A 13,592-nucleotide genomic window follows, 5' to 3' on the forward strand; every position below is an offset into this window, starting at 1 on the left:
CAGCTAGAAAAGGAGCATGTCTTAGATTGGGGGAGGGGTGTTGTCTAATAAGACAGAATAAGAATCACTTGATGTTTAATTCCTGAGAAATCCAGTCTAATCTTGTACAGTGAGGTACTGAAATCCAACAGAACAAGACTGGGCCAAGTCACTCAGCAGACTAGAGACAAAGCTAAACCTGAGATCTGCAAGCACGGGTGTAAAGGTGGGTTCTCTAGGGAGAGGTTAGGGGCTTAGATTGAAGGTAAGAAGGGAAGGTCGGGGACCTAGATAGAAGGTGCTCAGAATGAACATCTCAGAGGGTCCTGAGTCCGGGAAAAAGAGTTGCTTGGGGCTGGACTGGGGGACACCTAGAGATGGCAGGGCAAGGGATCAAGGCAGTGAGGAGAGGTAGGTAGGGCCCAGCTGACCCGCTTCTGGTTGTAGTTGACAGCCAGCCGCAGTCTTGCCAGGTTGGGGATGCCCTCCTCGAAGGCCTGGCTCAATCCTTCAGCCTCAGGCTCAGTCTCGCTGTCTTCTCCCATGTCGTTGAGCACTGCAGTGACCTCGCTCTGGTTCCGGCACATACCCAGCAGCTCAAAACCATAGTCCTGGCTCAACGACTCCAGGGCAATGTACTCAGGCTGTAGGGAAGTAGGTCTGTGTGTGTCAGCCACCTGTGGACACAATTTCCTCCCTACCCCCCCACCCCCAGACAGTGGACTATCTGTCTTGACCTTTCTACATCTGATATCACTGAGTCATTGACTTGTCTTTTGACACCTCATCAATCTTCTTACTATAATGAGGTACCTCCTGGTCACCTTTGCTTATTTGGTGCTATTTCAGCCTCATCACTAAGTTACTTCAAACCAAACCATCTGTCACCTCAGCCTGTTCCTTGGACTTTCCTTTTTCCTGTCCCACTTTAATTTCTAATCTTTCTTGTGCTCATTTAATTTTTTTGAACATCTACCTTATATGAGAACCCGTGTTGGCAATTTTAGGAGATGCAGAAATGAATAAGGCACATTACCCATCTTACCCTTGATTTCACTTGGGGCCCTTATCCCAGAGAAGATCTAAGGCAGGCTTTCAAGAGGCTAGGTCACCTCCCAGCACTGCCCCTTTGGAGATGTCACATTGGGTCAGGTCCTTCCCTACTTCAGGCCTCAGTTTCCCTGCCTGAAAAGTGGAGATGGGAACTTTCTACTTTGCTTCCTTCCATGGGCTGCTGTGAGAATGGAGGGAAAGACCTTTGGAAAGGACCGCCCTTTCCTGTTAGCTGTGCAGTGGGAACTTTTCATGTTGTCCATCCAAGCTCCTGGTGGGGGGAGCATGCTCCTGCCCTGGCTGGCATGACAACAGGTCACATCCTGCCTTAGGCTTTCATTTAATTACTTATTATTTTTGCAGTACTGGGGATTGAACCCAGGGGTGCTCTATCACTGGGCTATATTGCCAGCCATTCTTACTTTTTTAAAAAAATATTTTATTAGTTGTTGGTGGATGTTTATTTATTTATATTTATGTGGTGCTGAGAATTGAACTAAATGCCTCACACATACTAGGCAAGCGCTCTACCACTGAGCCCCAGCCCCAGCCCTTAATTTTTGAGATAGGGTCTCACCAAGTTGCTGAGTCTAGCCTTGGAATCACCATCCTTCTGCCTCAGCATATGCCACTGCGCCAGGCTCAGGCCTTCATTTTAACACTCTTCTATGCTTCCCTGTCTAATGGCAATTTTGAGTCTGGCTTGGCTCACAGGATGCCAGTGGCTAAGTGATGGGTGAACTGGATTGGTGATTCAAGGCCCCTGAATGGTCCCTGCCTCCAGGCTCCACTTATATATTTGATCTTGCACAGAGTTCCTCTGTACTTATCACCACACATACTTTTGCTACCTGACAGCCTTTGCTGGGACTGTAGCTCTACTTCAAATACCCTTCTTGCTTCTCCATGCACAGCTAACCTTAATGCTGCTTCCTCCCTGGAGTATTCCCTGAACACAACAGCTGCAGCTTCCTGACTGCTTTCTGGGCTTTGGCAGCCCTGTGAACACAGAAGCACTAAATGAAGTCCTGGGAGTGTCTTGTCACCCTCTCCCTGCATTAGAGTCCCAAGATACAATATCCAGGACCAGGGCCACACCATTGCCTGGCCCCACCCCATGGAACACACAATAGGAACTCCAAAAAGACAGGTTCTACTGAATGTCATATCTAAGTCTCTCCAACTGTTCTTCTATTTTTCTTTCTCTCTCTTCCTTCAGATAGACCTAGAGCACCCCTAGGGTGGAGGTTGTGCCTCTTGCATAAGACTAGGTGCCCCTTGCCTGGCATGGTGGCAAACACCTGTAATCCTAGCTACTCTGGAGGCTGAGGCAGAAGGATAGCAAGTTCAACCTCAGTAACTTAGCAAGACTCTGTCTCAAAATATAAAACGACTAGGGGAAAAAAGAACCGGGATGTATCTCAGTGGTGAAGCACCCCTGGGTTTAATTACCAGTATCAACCACCACCCCAACAAAAAGACTAGGGGTCCCAGGACTGATTGTGACTCCTATCTATTCCTGAGAACAGATGTAGGTAACCGAGGGCAGGAGGAAGTGTGAGAACCAACCTTAAACTCAGGCTCCTTGCGTGCAAGGCGCCTGAGCTCGCGGCTGAGCTGGAAGGCAGCCAGCATGGCATCCTCACTCGCCAGTGAGAGGTGGGCCCTGCTCGCAATGCCTCGGTAGGTGTTGATGCGGGACAGAGAGAACTTCAGCAGGTCATACCTGCGGGCATTACTGCACTCAAGGCAAGCGCAGGAGACGGGGTGGGGCCGGGCAATGGTGTGACCCTGGTCCATAAGCAACTGCACAATCTCATATAGGTCCTTCTGGCAGGCCAGGGTGAGTGGGGTGACACCAGGTGCAAAGCGGGAGCCATCGATCGATGAATCAAAGAAAGCCAGCGAGAAAGACTTAGTATCTACTTTGCGACCCTTCTCCCTTTCCAGCCGGGCCAGCAGGCGACGCACCACTGCTGGCTGGTTTGTGTCCACTGCTACTAGTAGGGCTTCATGGATCTGTCGGAAATCAAACTTGACATTGGCCAGTAACACATCGGTAATGGCCTCATGACCCAGGCGGATGGCCAGGTTGAGAGCTTCCCTCCAGGAGCGATCCTCAGCCTCCTCCACATTCCTCAGGGGCCCACCTGGCCCACTGCCTGTGGCTTCGACCCCTGACTCCAGCAGCTGCTGCACAAGACCCAGTCGCCCCTCTTGGATGGCACCCAAGAGTGGAGGCGGAAACTTGAGCTTTCTGTTCACAATCTCAGTCCAGTTAGGCTGTAGCTGGATGAAGGAGTAGAGAGGACAGGATTCTGAGTTTCTAGTCTCCTTTGTTTTGGAGTCTCTCTTACCCTCCCACTAGCTACCACTGTGTCCTTCCCTGCCCAATACATACAGGCAAAAAGTCTCTTATTCACCATTTTATTGGTAGATTCTCATGTTAGTGAACGAGATAGTGCCAGAATGGATCCGAGGGGGTCCTTGTCCTTAGTTTAACTTCCACCTTTACAGGGACCTAAATATACTGGGTCCAAATGGATGCCCTGAGAAAGGGTAGGTTAAAGGAGGGCTGCACAGGGAGCCTAACCCTACATGCAGGCACAAAGGATCTGGCCAGGACCCAGCTCCCATCTTGTTGACTTCATCTTCCAGCTGCTCATCCCTCTGAAAGTCCCACAGCTTCTCAAAGGGCAGGTCCAAGCATGTCCACACAGGAGGGTCTTTTTAACTATGAACACCCATTCCCAGCTCTGAACAGAACTCCTACCAATATCCCAACATGTTTTTTTTCTCCAACAAACCCCTCTAGCTTTGCCCTCTGCTACTTTGGAGGGCATTTCTCTCTCCTCGGTACTTACTGCCTTATCCCTCTTCTTTGAGGCCCATGTTCATTGCTCTTCCTTTGGGTTCAGTTCAAGGCTCTGGGGGCTCTTCCACTCATATAGTAAAGCTCACAACCTGCCTGGCAGCTAAGCTTCCCCTGCCGACTTGCCAATCTATTGCTTTGTCCATAATGAGGAATGGGAGTAGGATGGAGGAAGGGGAGCAGAAGTTCTTACCGTGAGAGGGTCCATGGCTGCACCCACCTATGCAGGAAAGGACCAAAGGCATGAACTCCTCCTCTGTCTGGTCCCCTGAATGCATCTAGCATCTTCTTTCCCACTCATTCAAAACCCCGCCCCGGGCCCTCCCTTTGCCAGGACCAGCTGCTCCCCCTCTGCTTCCTGCCCTGGGGACCAGGGAAACTGGTGTTAGTGTCATACAATGAAATCTTCTGGGGAAAGGGAGAGAGTGCATAGTTGCTCAAAGAAGGTAGAAATAGAATTTGGACTATCATAGTTTGAGGGAACTTGGAGACCCTCTGGTCCAACTACCTCATTGTGTATAAGGGAAATGGGATTTGTGCAAGGTCCCTGGCATTATTCCCCAGTCATTAAACTATGTGGGCTCTATAACTACTTTGTGAGCAGTAGGTAAAGGGATTTTCTCTGTTTACAACAGTAAATTCTGGGCCCAAGATAAATAACTGTACCAAAGTCACATGGCAGTACGTGATTACAGCTAGGGCAGGAACTAAGGATATAAAAGCCAGTCTCATGCTCAAAACTTATCTTTCCAGAACACAACAGGATCTTATCTGTCAGGCAGTATTTTTCTTTTGACTAGTCCTCAGTTTTCCTTTTAGGAAAATAGACATGAGGATATATATCATTCCTGGAGGGAAGGACATTCCCTAAAGATTACTAGTTCCATCCCAAAAGTTCCAAGGGGGAAAAGGACAGAGCTGCTCTTAGGAGAATTGGGTGCCATGGTGACAGATTCCTTGACAACTAGGAATGGGGAGCTGGGCCCAGAGGTACCCTAGGCGTGTCCTGAGGGAATAAATGAAGGGAGGAAGGGAGGACTGCCTTCATCAGTCCTTCTCAGCTGCCAAGAGATCCACTTTCAGGGCTAGGGGTATAGCTCAGCAGTACAGCCCTTTCCTAGGACACATGAGGCCTTTGAATTCCAGCAACAACAATAACAACAACAAAACAACAACAAAAAGAGAGAGAGGTGAGAGGTGAGAGACCTACTTCTCTGTCTTATTCATAGTGGGGGCCCAAACCACAGGATTTCATGGCTCACGCTGGAAAAACCTCCCCACACACACTGGCATGTTCTTCTATTTCTCTTGCTGAGAACTGGAACTGGCAGATGGGACACTGGACCCAGGAAATGGGAGGTGAACTCTCTGGGGACGACACCCACAGTACAGACTGGGATGAAGATGGTGAGGAGGGAGAAGCTGGGTGAGGCGGGGAGGTCTCTCCACAAGTGGCAGCATGCAGGGGAAGAATCTCAATGCTGAAGGAACCTAAGGGAGAGAAAAAAGAGGTAAACACAAATGGGCCTGTTCTTAGGAAGGATTGCACCCCAAGAAGTCTGAAGGGAACCAGGCATGAAGGCACATGCCTGTAATCCTAGCAACTCAGGAGGCTGAGGCAGGAGGATCATAAATTCAAAGCCAGCCTCAGCAACTTAGTGAGGCCCTAAGCAACTCAGCAAGACCCTGTCTCAAAAAATTAAAAAGGAATGGGGATGTAGCCTAGTGGTAAAGCATCCCTGGATTCAATCCTCAGTACAAAAAAAAAAAAAAAAAAAAAAAAAGAAGCCTGAAAGCCTGAAAGGTGTATCTGCTGCCAAAATGCAGCTGTTCTTGCAGAAAATTTATCATGGCTGAATATGTGACACCTGAGAGACACTATCACGTATCTGTCAAACATTTATTAAGTATTCACTATGTGCCTGACAATATGCTAAGAGTTGAAGTAAACAGACTGTCCTTATGGAATGTGGTCTAGTGGTGAAGATAAACTGGGAACAAAAAGAATATTGACAGAAAGTAGGTGAGAAGTGCATAGTCCATGGAATTAAGAGAATGCTGCAGGAGCTCAACTGGGAGAGATTATCTGTGAAGATCAGAGAAGTTTTGGCAAAGAAGTACCATTCGTTCCAGGGGTGTTCTACCACTGAGCTACATCTCCAGCTCTTTTTTGTGGTACTGGGTATTGAACTTAGGGGCACTCAACCACTGAGCCACATCCCCAGCCCTATTTTGTAGTTTATCTAGAGATAGGGTCTCAATGAGTTGATTAGCGACTTGCTGAGGCTGGGTTGAACTCTCTATCCTCCTGCTCATCCTCCCTAGCTGCTGGTTACAGGTGTGTGCCACTGTGCCCGGCAGCAGCTCTTTTAATTTTTATTTTCTTTATTTTTTAAAAAAAATATTTATTTTTTAGTTGTAGTTGGACACAATACCTTTTGTTTGTTTGTTTGTTTTTTTGTTTTAGGTAGACATAATATCTTTATTTTATTTTTATGTGGTGTTAAGGATTGAACCCAGGGCCTTGCATGTGGTAGGCAAGCGCTCTACTGCTGAGCCACAACCCCAGCCCCTTAATTTTTATTTTCAAACAGGACCTCACTAAATTGTTCAGGGCCTTGCTAAATTGCTGAAGATGGCTTCAAACTTGTAACCCTCCTGCCTCAGTCTTCTAAGTCACTAGCATTACAGGTATATGCTACCACACCCAGCAGGAACTAACAATTTGAACAGAAACTTAGAGTAAGTAGAATTTGGACAGAGGGAAAAGTTATGAAGAAAATTCTAGGCTTTCTCTGACAGTGTTTTACATTGTTTGTGTTTAGCTTCTCCAGAGAGTTGGGGCCCTTGTCACTTCCTCAGCTTACCTGATGTGAAGGGAGCAGGTGTTCAATATAAACTTGTCTTGAATGACATTTGGCTAAAAACACATAGGTGGGACACATAGGTTACATAGGTGGGAACTGTAGAGATGACAGAGGCAAGGAGTCCAAATCCAAGTTTCTGCACAGTACCCCCAGATTTCCTATTCTTCCCTTAAGGAATGCTTAGTAATCACATGACCACCCTCCCAGACTGAAGCAGCTTACCTGCACAAATGGGGCATTGTTCACTATCCTGGACACCACTGTTTGGGGCCTGGGATTGGTATTCTCTTTGCCTTGCCTTTACTGTCCCCTTCCTGTTCAGCCGGGAGTCCGAGTTGGTCAAAGGCCTGTAAGAAAAAGCAGGTAAAGACCAGCTATCCGTGAGAAGCTATAAGGGCTGAAGGAATCTAGAATTAGAGCAAAAAGTATTTAGAACAGTGATGTTGACCTAGTAACACTGGGTTGGAGTGATAGTTTTCCCATTTGACATACCAGATTTAAAGGACTTTTTTTTTTTTTTTTCCTTTTGTAGTACTGGGGATTAAACTCAGAGCCTCTTGCATGCTAGGCAAGTAATCAACTATTAAGTACAACCCTAATCATTTTCATGTTGAAATAGGGTCTAAGTTGCCCTTGCCTTGAACTTGCCATCCTCCTGCCTAAGCCTCCTGAGTAGCTGGTATTATAGGTGTGTGTTACCCTGCTGGGTGCAGGAAATCATTTAACCTTTGAACATCTGACAACAGAGCTTCTGGGGCTGGGGGGTATAGTTCAGTGATAGAGGGTTTGCCTGGCATGAAGACCCTGGGTTTAATCCCCACTGAAGAAAATGAAACCAAAAAAACACCAGAGCTTCTATTATTGTTCTTAGATTTCAATCATTTATTTCTTTTCTTTTTAAATTTATTTTTTAGTTGTAGTTGGATACAATACCTTTATTTTACTTACTTATTTTTATGTGGTGCTGAGGATAGAACCCAGGGCCTTGCTCATGCTAGGTGAGCGCTCTACCACTGAGCCACAACCTCAGCCCTATTTATTTTCTTTCTTTTTTTTTTTAAGTTGTAGATGGGCATAATACCTTTATTTTGTTTACTTATGTGGTGCTGAGGATTGAACTCAGTGCCTCATGCATGTGAGACAAGTGCCCTACCACTAAGCCACAACCTAGCCCTATTTTTTTAAAATATTTTTTTAGTTGTAGTTGGACACAATACCTTTATTTTATTTATTTTTATGTGGTGCTGAGGATCGAACCCAGTGCCTAGCCTATGCTAGGCGAGTGCTCTACTGCAGAGCTAGAACCCCAGCCCTTAATTATTATTATTATTTTAATATTGTTTTAATTTGTTTTAGGTGGACACAATATCTTTTTAATTTATTTTTATGTAGTGCTGAGGATTGAACCCAGTGCCTCGTGCATACCAGGCCTGCGCGCTATCACTTGAGCCACATCCCCAGCCCCATTAATTATTTTTTAATTGATGTATCATACACATACCATAACATTACCCCCCCACTTTTTTTTTTTTAGTATTGGGGATTAAACCGAGGGGTGCTTAACCACTGAGCCACATCCCCAGCCCTTTTTATTTTTTATATTGAGATGGATCTTGCTAAGTTGCTGAGATTACAGATAAGTGCCACCATGCTGGGCCCTTCATTTTTTTTTTTTTTTTAAAGGCATAGACATAGGGCTGGCGATATAGCTCAGTTGGTACAGTGCTTGCCTCGCATGCACAAGGCCCTGGGTTCAATCCTCAACACCACACACACAAAAAAGCATAGACACAGGTTTATAGGAAAGTAGAAGTATATTTACAGGAGAATATGGGTTATCTCCAGAAAGACACCCTTTTAAAATTTGAACTTTGGCCAAGTGTAGTAATATACCCTGGAATTCCAGCTACTTAAAAAGTTGAGGCAGGAGGATTGCAAATTCAAGGCCAGCCTTAGCAATTTGGCAAGGGCTTAAGTAACTTTGTGAGATCCTGTTCAAAGTAAAAAAGGACTGAGAATATATGTAGCTTAGTGGTAAAGTACCCCTGGGTTCAAGTTCCAGTACCTCCTCCCCAACAAAAGAGTGAATTTTGGCAGGCTATAGTGGGTCAAGTCTATAATCCCAGTTACTTGAAAGGCTGAAATGCTGAGAAAGGAGGATTACAAGTTTGAGAACAGCCTAGGCATCTCAAAATAAAAAATCAAAAGAAATGGAATATAGCTCAGTGGAAGAATGCCCCTGGGTTCAATTCCCAGTACCCACCCTCAACAAGTAAATTTAGTATCTTCACCAAGTCAAATAACCACAACTATATCTAATTCTGGCAGGTTTTTACTACCCCCCCAAAGAAATCCCAAACCCATTAGCAGCGACTCCCCATTCCTCTGTACTACAATACTTATATATACTTCGTGTTTCTATGAATTTATCTATTGTGGACATTCTGTATAAATGGAATCCTACTACATGTGGTCTTTTGTGATGGACTTTTTTCACTCAGTGTTTTCAAGGTTTTTTCATATTAGAACAGGTATTATACAATACATCTAAAATACTAAATTCACCTGGGTATTGGGGATTGAACCTAGGGGCACTCTACCACTGAGTTATATTCCATTCCTTTTGATTTTGTATTTTGAGATGCCTAGGCTGGTCTCAAACTTGGAAACCTCCTTTTTCAGCATTTCAGCCTTTCAAGTAACTATAACCATTCCTTTTTCATGGACAAATAATATTCCATTGTGTATATATACACTACATTTTGTTTATCCAGTCACCAGTTGATGGATATTTAGGTTGTTTCTACTTTCCAACTATTGTGAATAATGCTGCTATGGACATATAAATTATGTGAATACCTGTGGGTATACACTAGGCATATAATCACTGAATCATGTGGTAACTCTATCTTTAGGTTTCTGAATTGCCAAATTGTTTTCCAAAGCAGGTACACTATTTTATTTAACTTTGATTTTTTTCCCCCCCAGTGCTGGGGATTGAACCAAAGGCCTTATGAATGCCAGGAAAATATCTACCACTGAGCTATGTTCTCAGTCTAAGCTGCACTGTTTTACATTCCTACTGGTAATTTATAAAAGTTCCAATTTCTCTAAATCTTTGCCAACCCTTGTTATTGTCCATCTTTTTAATTAGTCATCCCATTTCTCTGATGGTGACTGATGTTGTGCATCTTTCATGTTTATTGGTCATTTTACATCTTCTTGAGAAAAAATTCTATTCAGATTCTTTGTCCATTAAAAAAATATTGTTTTAATTGTTGATGGACCTTTATTTTATTTATTTCTATGTGGTGCTGAGGATCGAACCCAGTGCCTCAGACATTCTAGGCAAGCACTCTGCCATTGAGCCACAACCTCAGCCCTCTTTGTCCACTTTTACAATTAGGTTATCTTTGTATTATTGATTTAGAAGAGTTCTTTATATATTTTATATTTAAGAGATATATATAAAATATGTAATATAATATACAAATATTTTCTCCCATATTCAATGGAATATCTTTTTATTTCCTTGACAATGACTTTTGAAGCAGAAAAGATTTAAATTTTTATGAAATCCTTGAGACGCAGTGTACTCATCTACAGATTCTGGCTCCCTTTAGGGCTGCCTTCTTGCCTGATGACACACGGACAAGTACTTGTTTCTCTTCTAAGTTCTAGACTAAGAGCTCAAGACCCAGACCCAAGGGTGCTCTCTGACCTACCTGACGCATGAGTGGGTGGAGAACAGCTGTAGAAGGATGATAAGGTTTGGGGAGGTGATTTGGCCTTTCACGTTGACCTACTTACCTTTGGTCCTGCATTTTTCGTCTCTTTGTCCTGCCAACATCATTCTCCGAGTCCTCCTCCTCTGCTCTGGGCACTGTGTTAGAAATGCTCATTAAAGATAGCTTATTCACAAAAGGTTTTCACATATCATGTACTTCTTTGAAGAATACCATTTCCACCCTCTTTGCCTGGTTAATTCTCACTCTTCAAGTCTTAGATGAAATGCTATTTCCTATGAGTTGTTTTTCCTGGATTCTCTAATCTAATTCTAATCATCCTATTATGATTTTCCTTCGCTGTACTTATCACTATTTTAGTTTCAGATTTCTTTGTGTGATATGGGTACATATCTCTTCATCAGGGTAGAATCATTGCTGTTTTATTTACTGTGATAACTGTGGCACATGCTTGGCATGTAAGAAATGTTCAATAAATATCTGTCAATGAGTGATAATAAAATTTAGTTAACTGTCATCTGTCTAGTTATTCAGAATTTAAGAGACATTTTGTACAGCATTTAATATCAAAGTGCTTTTATAGCTCTGGAGCTCAGTATGTAGTAAATGTCCCAAAATAGTTGGTTCCATTCCATTTTCCTTCTCATTATATGGAAGACAGCTTCTGAGAGGACTCCCATTGATTGCTGTCTCCTGATATTCATGTCTCTCCCTGAGTGTGGCCTGGACCTAATGACTTGCTTCTAAAGAATAGCATATGACACAAGTGATGGGATGACATAATCTGTCAGTTTCTTGCAACAGGCTGTAGCATGTGCACACTCCCTCTCTCTGGCACTCCATTTTGTCCTCTTGTTTGTTCACTAATGAAACAAGCTACCACACTGTGAAATACTTTATAGAGAGGATTTCATGGCAGAGGAATTTTTTTTTTTTTTTTTTTGTACCAGGGATTGAACCCAAGGGTGCTTAACCACTGAACCACATTCCCAGCCCTTTTTAAATATTTTATTTAGAGACAGGGTTTTGCTGAGTTGCTTAAGGTCTCACTAAGTTGCTGAGGCTGGCTTGGAACTTGTGATCCTCTTGCCTTAGCCTCCTGAGCCTCTGGGATTATAGGCATGCACCACTGTGCCTGGATAGCAAAGGAATTGAAGGAACCACAGTCCAATATCACATGAGGAAATGAATCTGACCAACAACCATGTGTGTGGGTTATGAAGCAGGTTCTTTCCAGCTGAGCACTGAGACGGCTACAGCCTTGTGACAGATCCAGAGCTACAGGACCCACCTAAGCCATGAGTGGATTCCTAATCATCACAGACCATAAGATGATTTTGAGGTAATCTGTTACACAACAAAAAGAATCAATATTTCCTATTTTTGCAATAAAATTATACATTCATTATTTCACTAATTTGTTTAGTCCTTTAAAATGATAGTCAAGCTTTTTCCTTTAAAAAATTTTCCCAATGAAACAACAAACTATCCTGTGTTTTTAACTTTTTGTTGATAACCTTATTGGTTTTCTCTTTCTTGCTATTTGGAAAAATAAAAAGAACAGAATGTAAAAATGTAACCTCTTTGAACCTTACATTCTTTGTAAAATGAGGACATAAGTTTGTTGTGAACATTAAATAGGTAAAGTTGGTAAAAGTGCCTAGTAATGTCTGGTGCAAAACAGAACCCCAAGTCTTTTTTTTTTAACATTTATTTTTTTGGTTTTTGGTGGATACAATCTTTTTTTTTTAAATATATATTTTTAAAATTGTATATGGACACAATACCTTTATTTTATTTATTTTCATGTAGTGCTGAGGATCAAACCCAGTGCCTCATGCATGCTAGGTGAGCACTCTACTACTGAGCCACAATCCTAGCCCCACTAAGAATCTTTTAATTATTTCTTCTCTTCTCATTAAACTACACTATTCTGCCACCTTATTTCTCCAATAAACTCCAAACCCCATCACTCTTCAATTGTCTTTCTGAGATGACCACAGAATAAGGATACTCTAAGAAGTCTAGGTATTTAGTTTAATCCCTTCACTTTTAAGACAAGGGAACTGAGGCCCAAAGAGATAAGGATTTTTGATTTAGGTCAGTGCTCTTTCAATCATTATATGTTATTTGACTTCTCTTCTCTACTGACAATAGTTTTTTTTCTTCCACATGAAGTACTACTTGTGAGCCATCCATGTACAGCAATGGTGGATTAAAGGAAGGACATTGCTAGGAACATTAAGGAGCAGGTTACTAGGCCTTACTTGCATTCTTTGGAAGACTGGGACCTGGTTCTACATGATTGCTCTTTGGGCTTGCCACACTGGCTGAAGGTGCCCTGCGGGCTGCAGAAAGCACCATATGGGCTGAACGCCCCAGAGTCCCTGGTTGTAGCTGCTTTAGGATATCCTTGAGCTCTGAAATCTTCTTAGAGCTTCTGCAGAGAAACAAGAGTTACTGATTTCACTTGGAACACAGATCCCGTTGTGCTCACCCAAGTTGCTGGCATCTAGTGAGAAAGCCAATTTGATATACGGGTAGGGTTAGGCTGAGAGAGATGTGATTAATTAGGGAAACCCAGGCTGGGCCTGTGTGCTTGGGAGTGACATGGTAGCCTTTCTCTTCTAGGAGAAAGATCTGAGAAGTGACTGGTAGATTTTTGCTCTGGCAACTACATACGTCTGGGGTTCTGGGAAGAATGTCCTCCGGATAGAAGGATTAGCCAGCCAGGGTTGAGGATGCGACTCCTGAGTGTCAGAAGAGCCCTGAGAACAGAAAAATATGGAATATCAGGATTCACCACCAGGGGACACTGTCACCTAGGAACTCACCTTAGTGAATGTATCTGCTGTAACTTATACATGGTATATTGGCAGATGTGTGCAGACTCTCAAATTCTCTTCTGGTTCTATGATATAAGATTCTAAGATTTTGTATATTTAGTTCTCCAATGCAAAGAGTTTTGCCATGACCATGAAAACCCCCATGGATAAAAAAAATACACCTATTGGAAAAAACAGAGCTATAGAGACTGATATCACGTGCAAACTTTTGTCATGTTCAAACTTTCAA

At 43.3% G+C, this 13,592-nt stretch overlaps 2 protein-coding genes across 5 annotated transcripts in view; both read right to left on the reverse strand.

The window, feature by feature from the left end:
- LOC101963127 (short transient receptor potential channel 2) overlaps positions 1–4,223 on the reverse strand; it is a 19,354-nt gene extending 15,131 nt beyond the window's left edge. For 2 of the 3 annotated variants that reach the window (XM_078046605.1, XM_078046604.1), the window contains exons 1-3: positions 4,098–4,223; positions 2,602–3,321; positions 411–623 (exon numbers count right to left, since the gene is read on the reverse strand). In XM_078046605.1, the coding sequence (XP_077902731.1) occupies positions 411–623; positions 2,602–3,321; positions 4,098–4,112 (948 nt within the window). In that variant the 5' untranslated portion in view covers positions 4,113–4,223. Of the gene's footprint in view, positions 1–410; positions 624–2,601; positions 3,322–3,455; positions 3,555–4,097 lie in introns of those variants that run through there. The other variant, XM_021725045.3, reaches the window with a different exon arrangement.
- Xndc1n (XRCC1 N-terminal domain containing 1, N-terminal like) overlaps positions 3,446–13,592 on the reverse strand; it is a 25,961-nt gene continuing 15,814 nt past the window's right edge. For both annotated transcript variants that reach the window (XM_078046606.1, XM_013357722.4), the window contains 5 exons: positions 13,200–13,285; positions 12,785–12,957; positions 10,582–10,654; positions 6,994–7,118; positions 3,446–5,395 (listed from right to left, as the gene is read on the reverse strand). In XM_078046606.1, coding sequence (XP_077902732.1) covers positions 5,163–5,395; positions 6,994–7,118; positions 10,582–10,654; positions 12,785–12,957; positions 13,200–13,285 — 690 coding nt within the window. In that variant the 3' untranslated portion in view covers positions 3,446–5,162. The remainder of the gene's footprint in view (positions 5,396–6,993; positions 7,119–10,581; positions 10,655–12,784; positions 12,958–13,199; positions 13,286–13,592) is intronic.

This window comes from Ictidomys tridecemlineatus, chromosome 4 (assembly GCF_052094955.1).
Source record: "Ictidomys tridecemlineatus isolate mIctTri1 chromosome 4, mIctTri1.hap1, whole genome shotgun sequence".
Lineage (NCBI taxonomy): Eukaryota > Metazoa > Chordata > Mammalia > Rodentia > Sciuridae > Ictidomys > Ictidomys tridecemlineatus.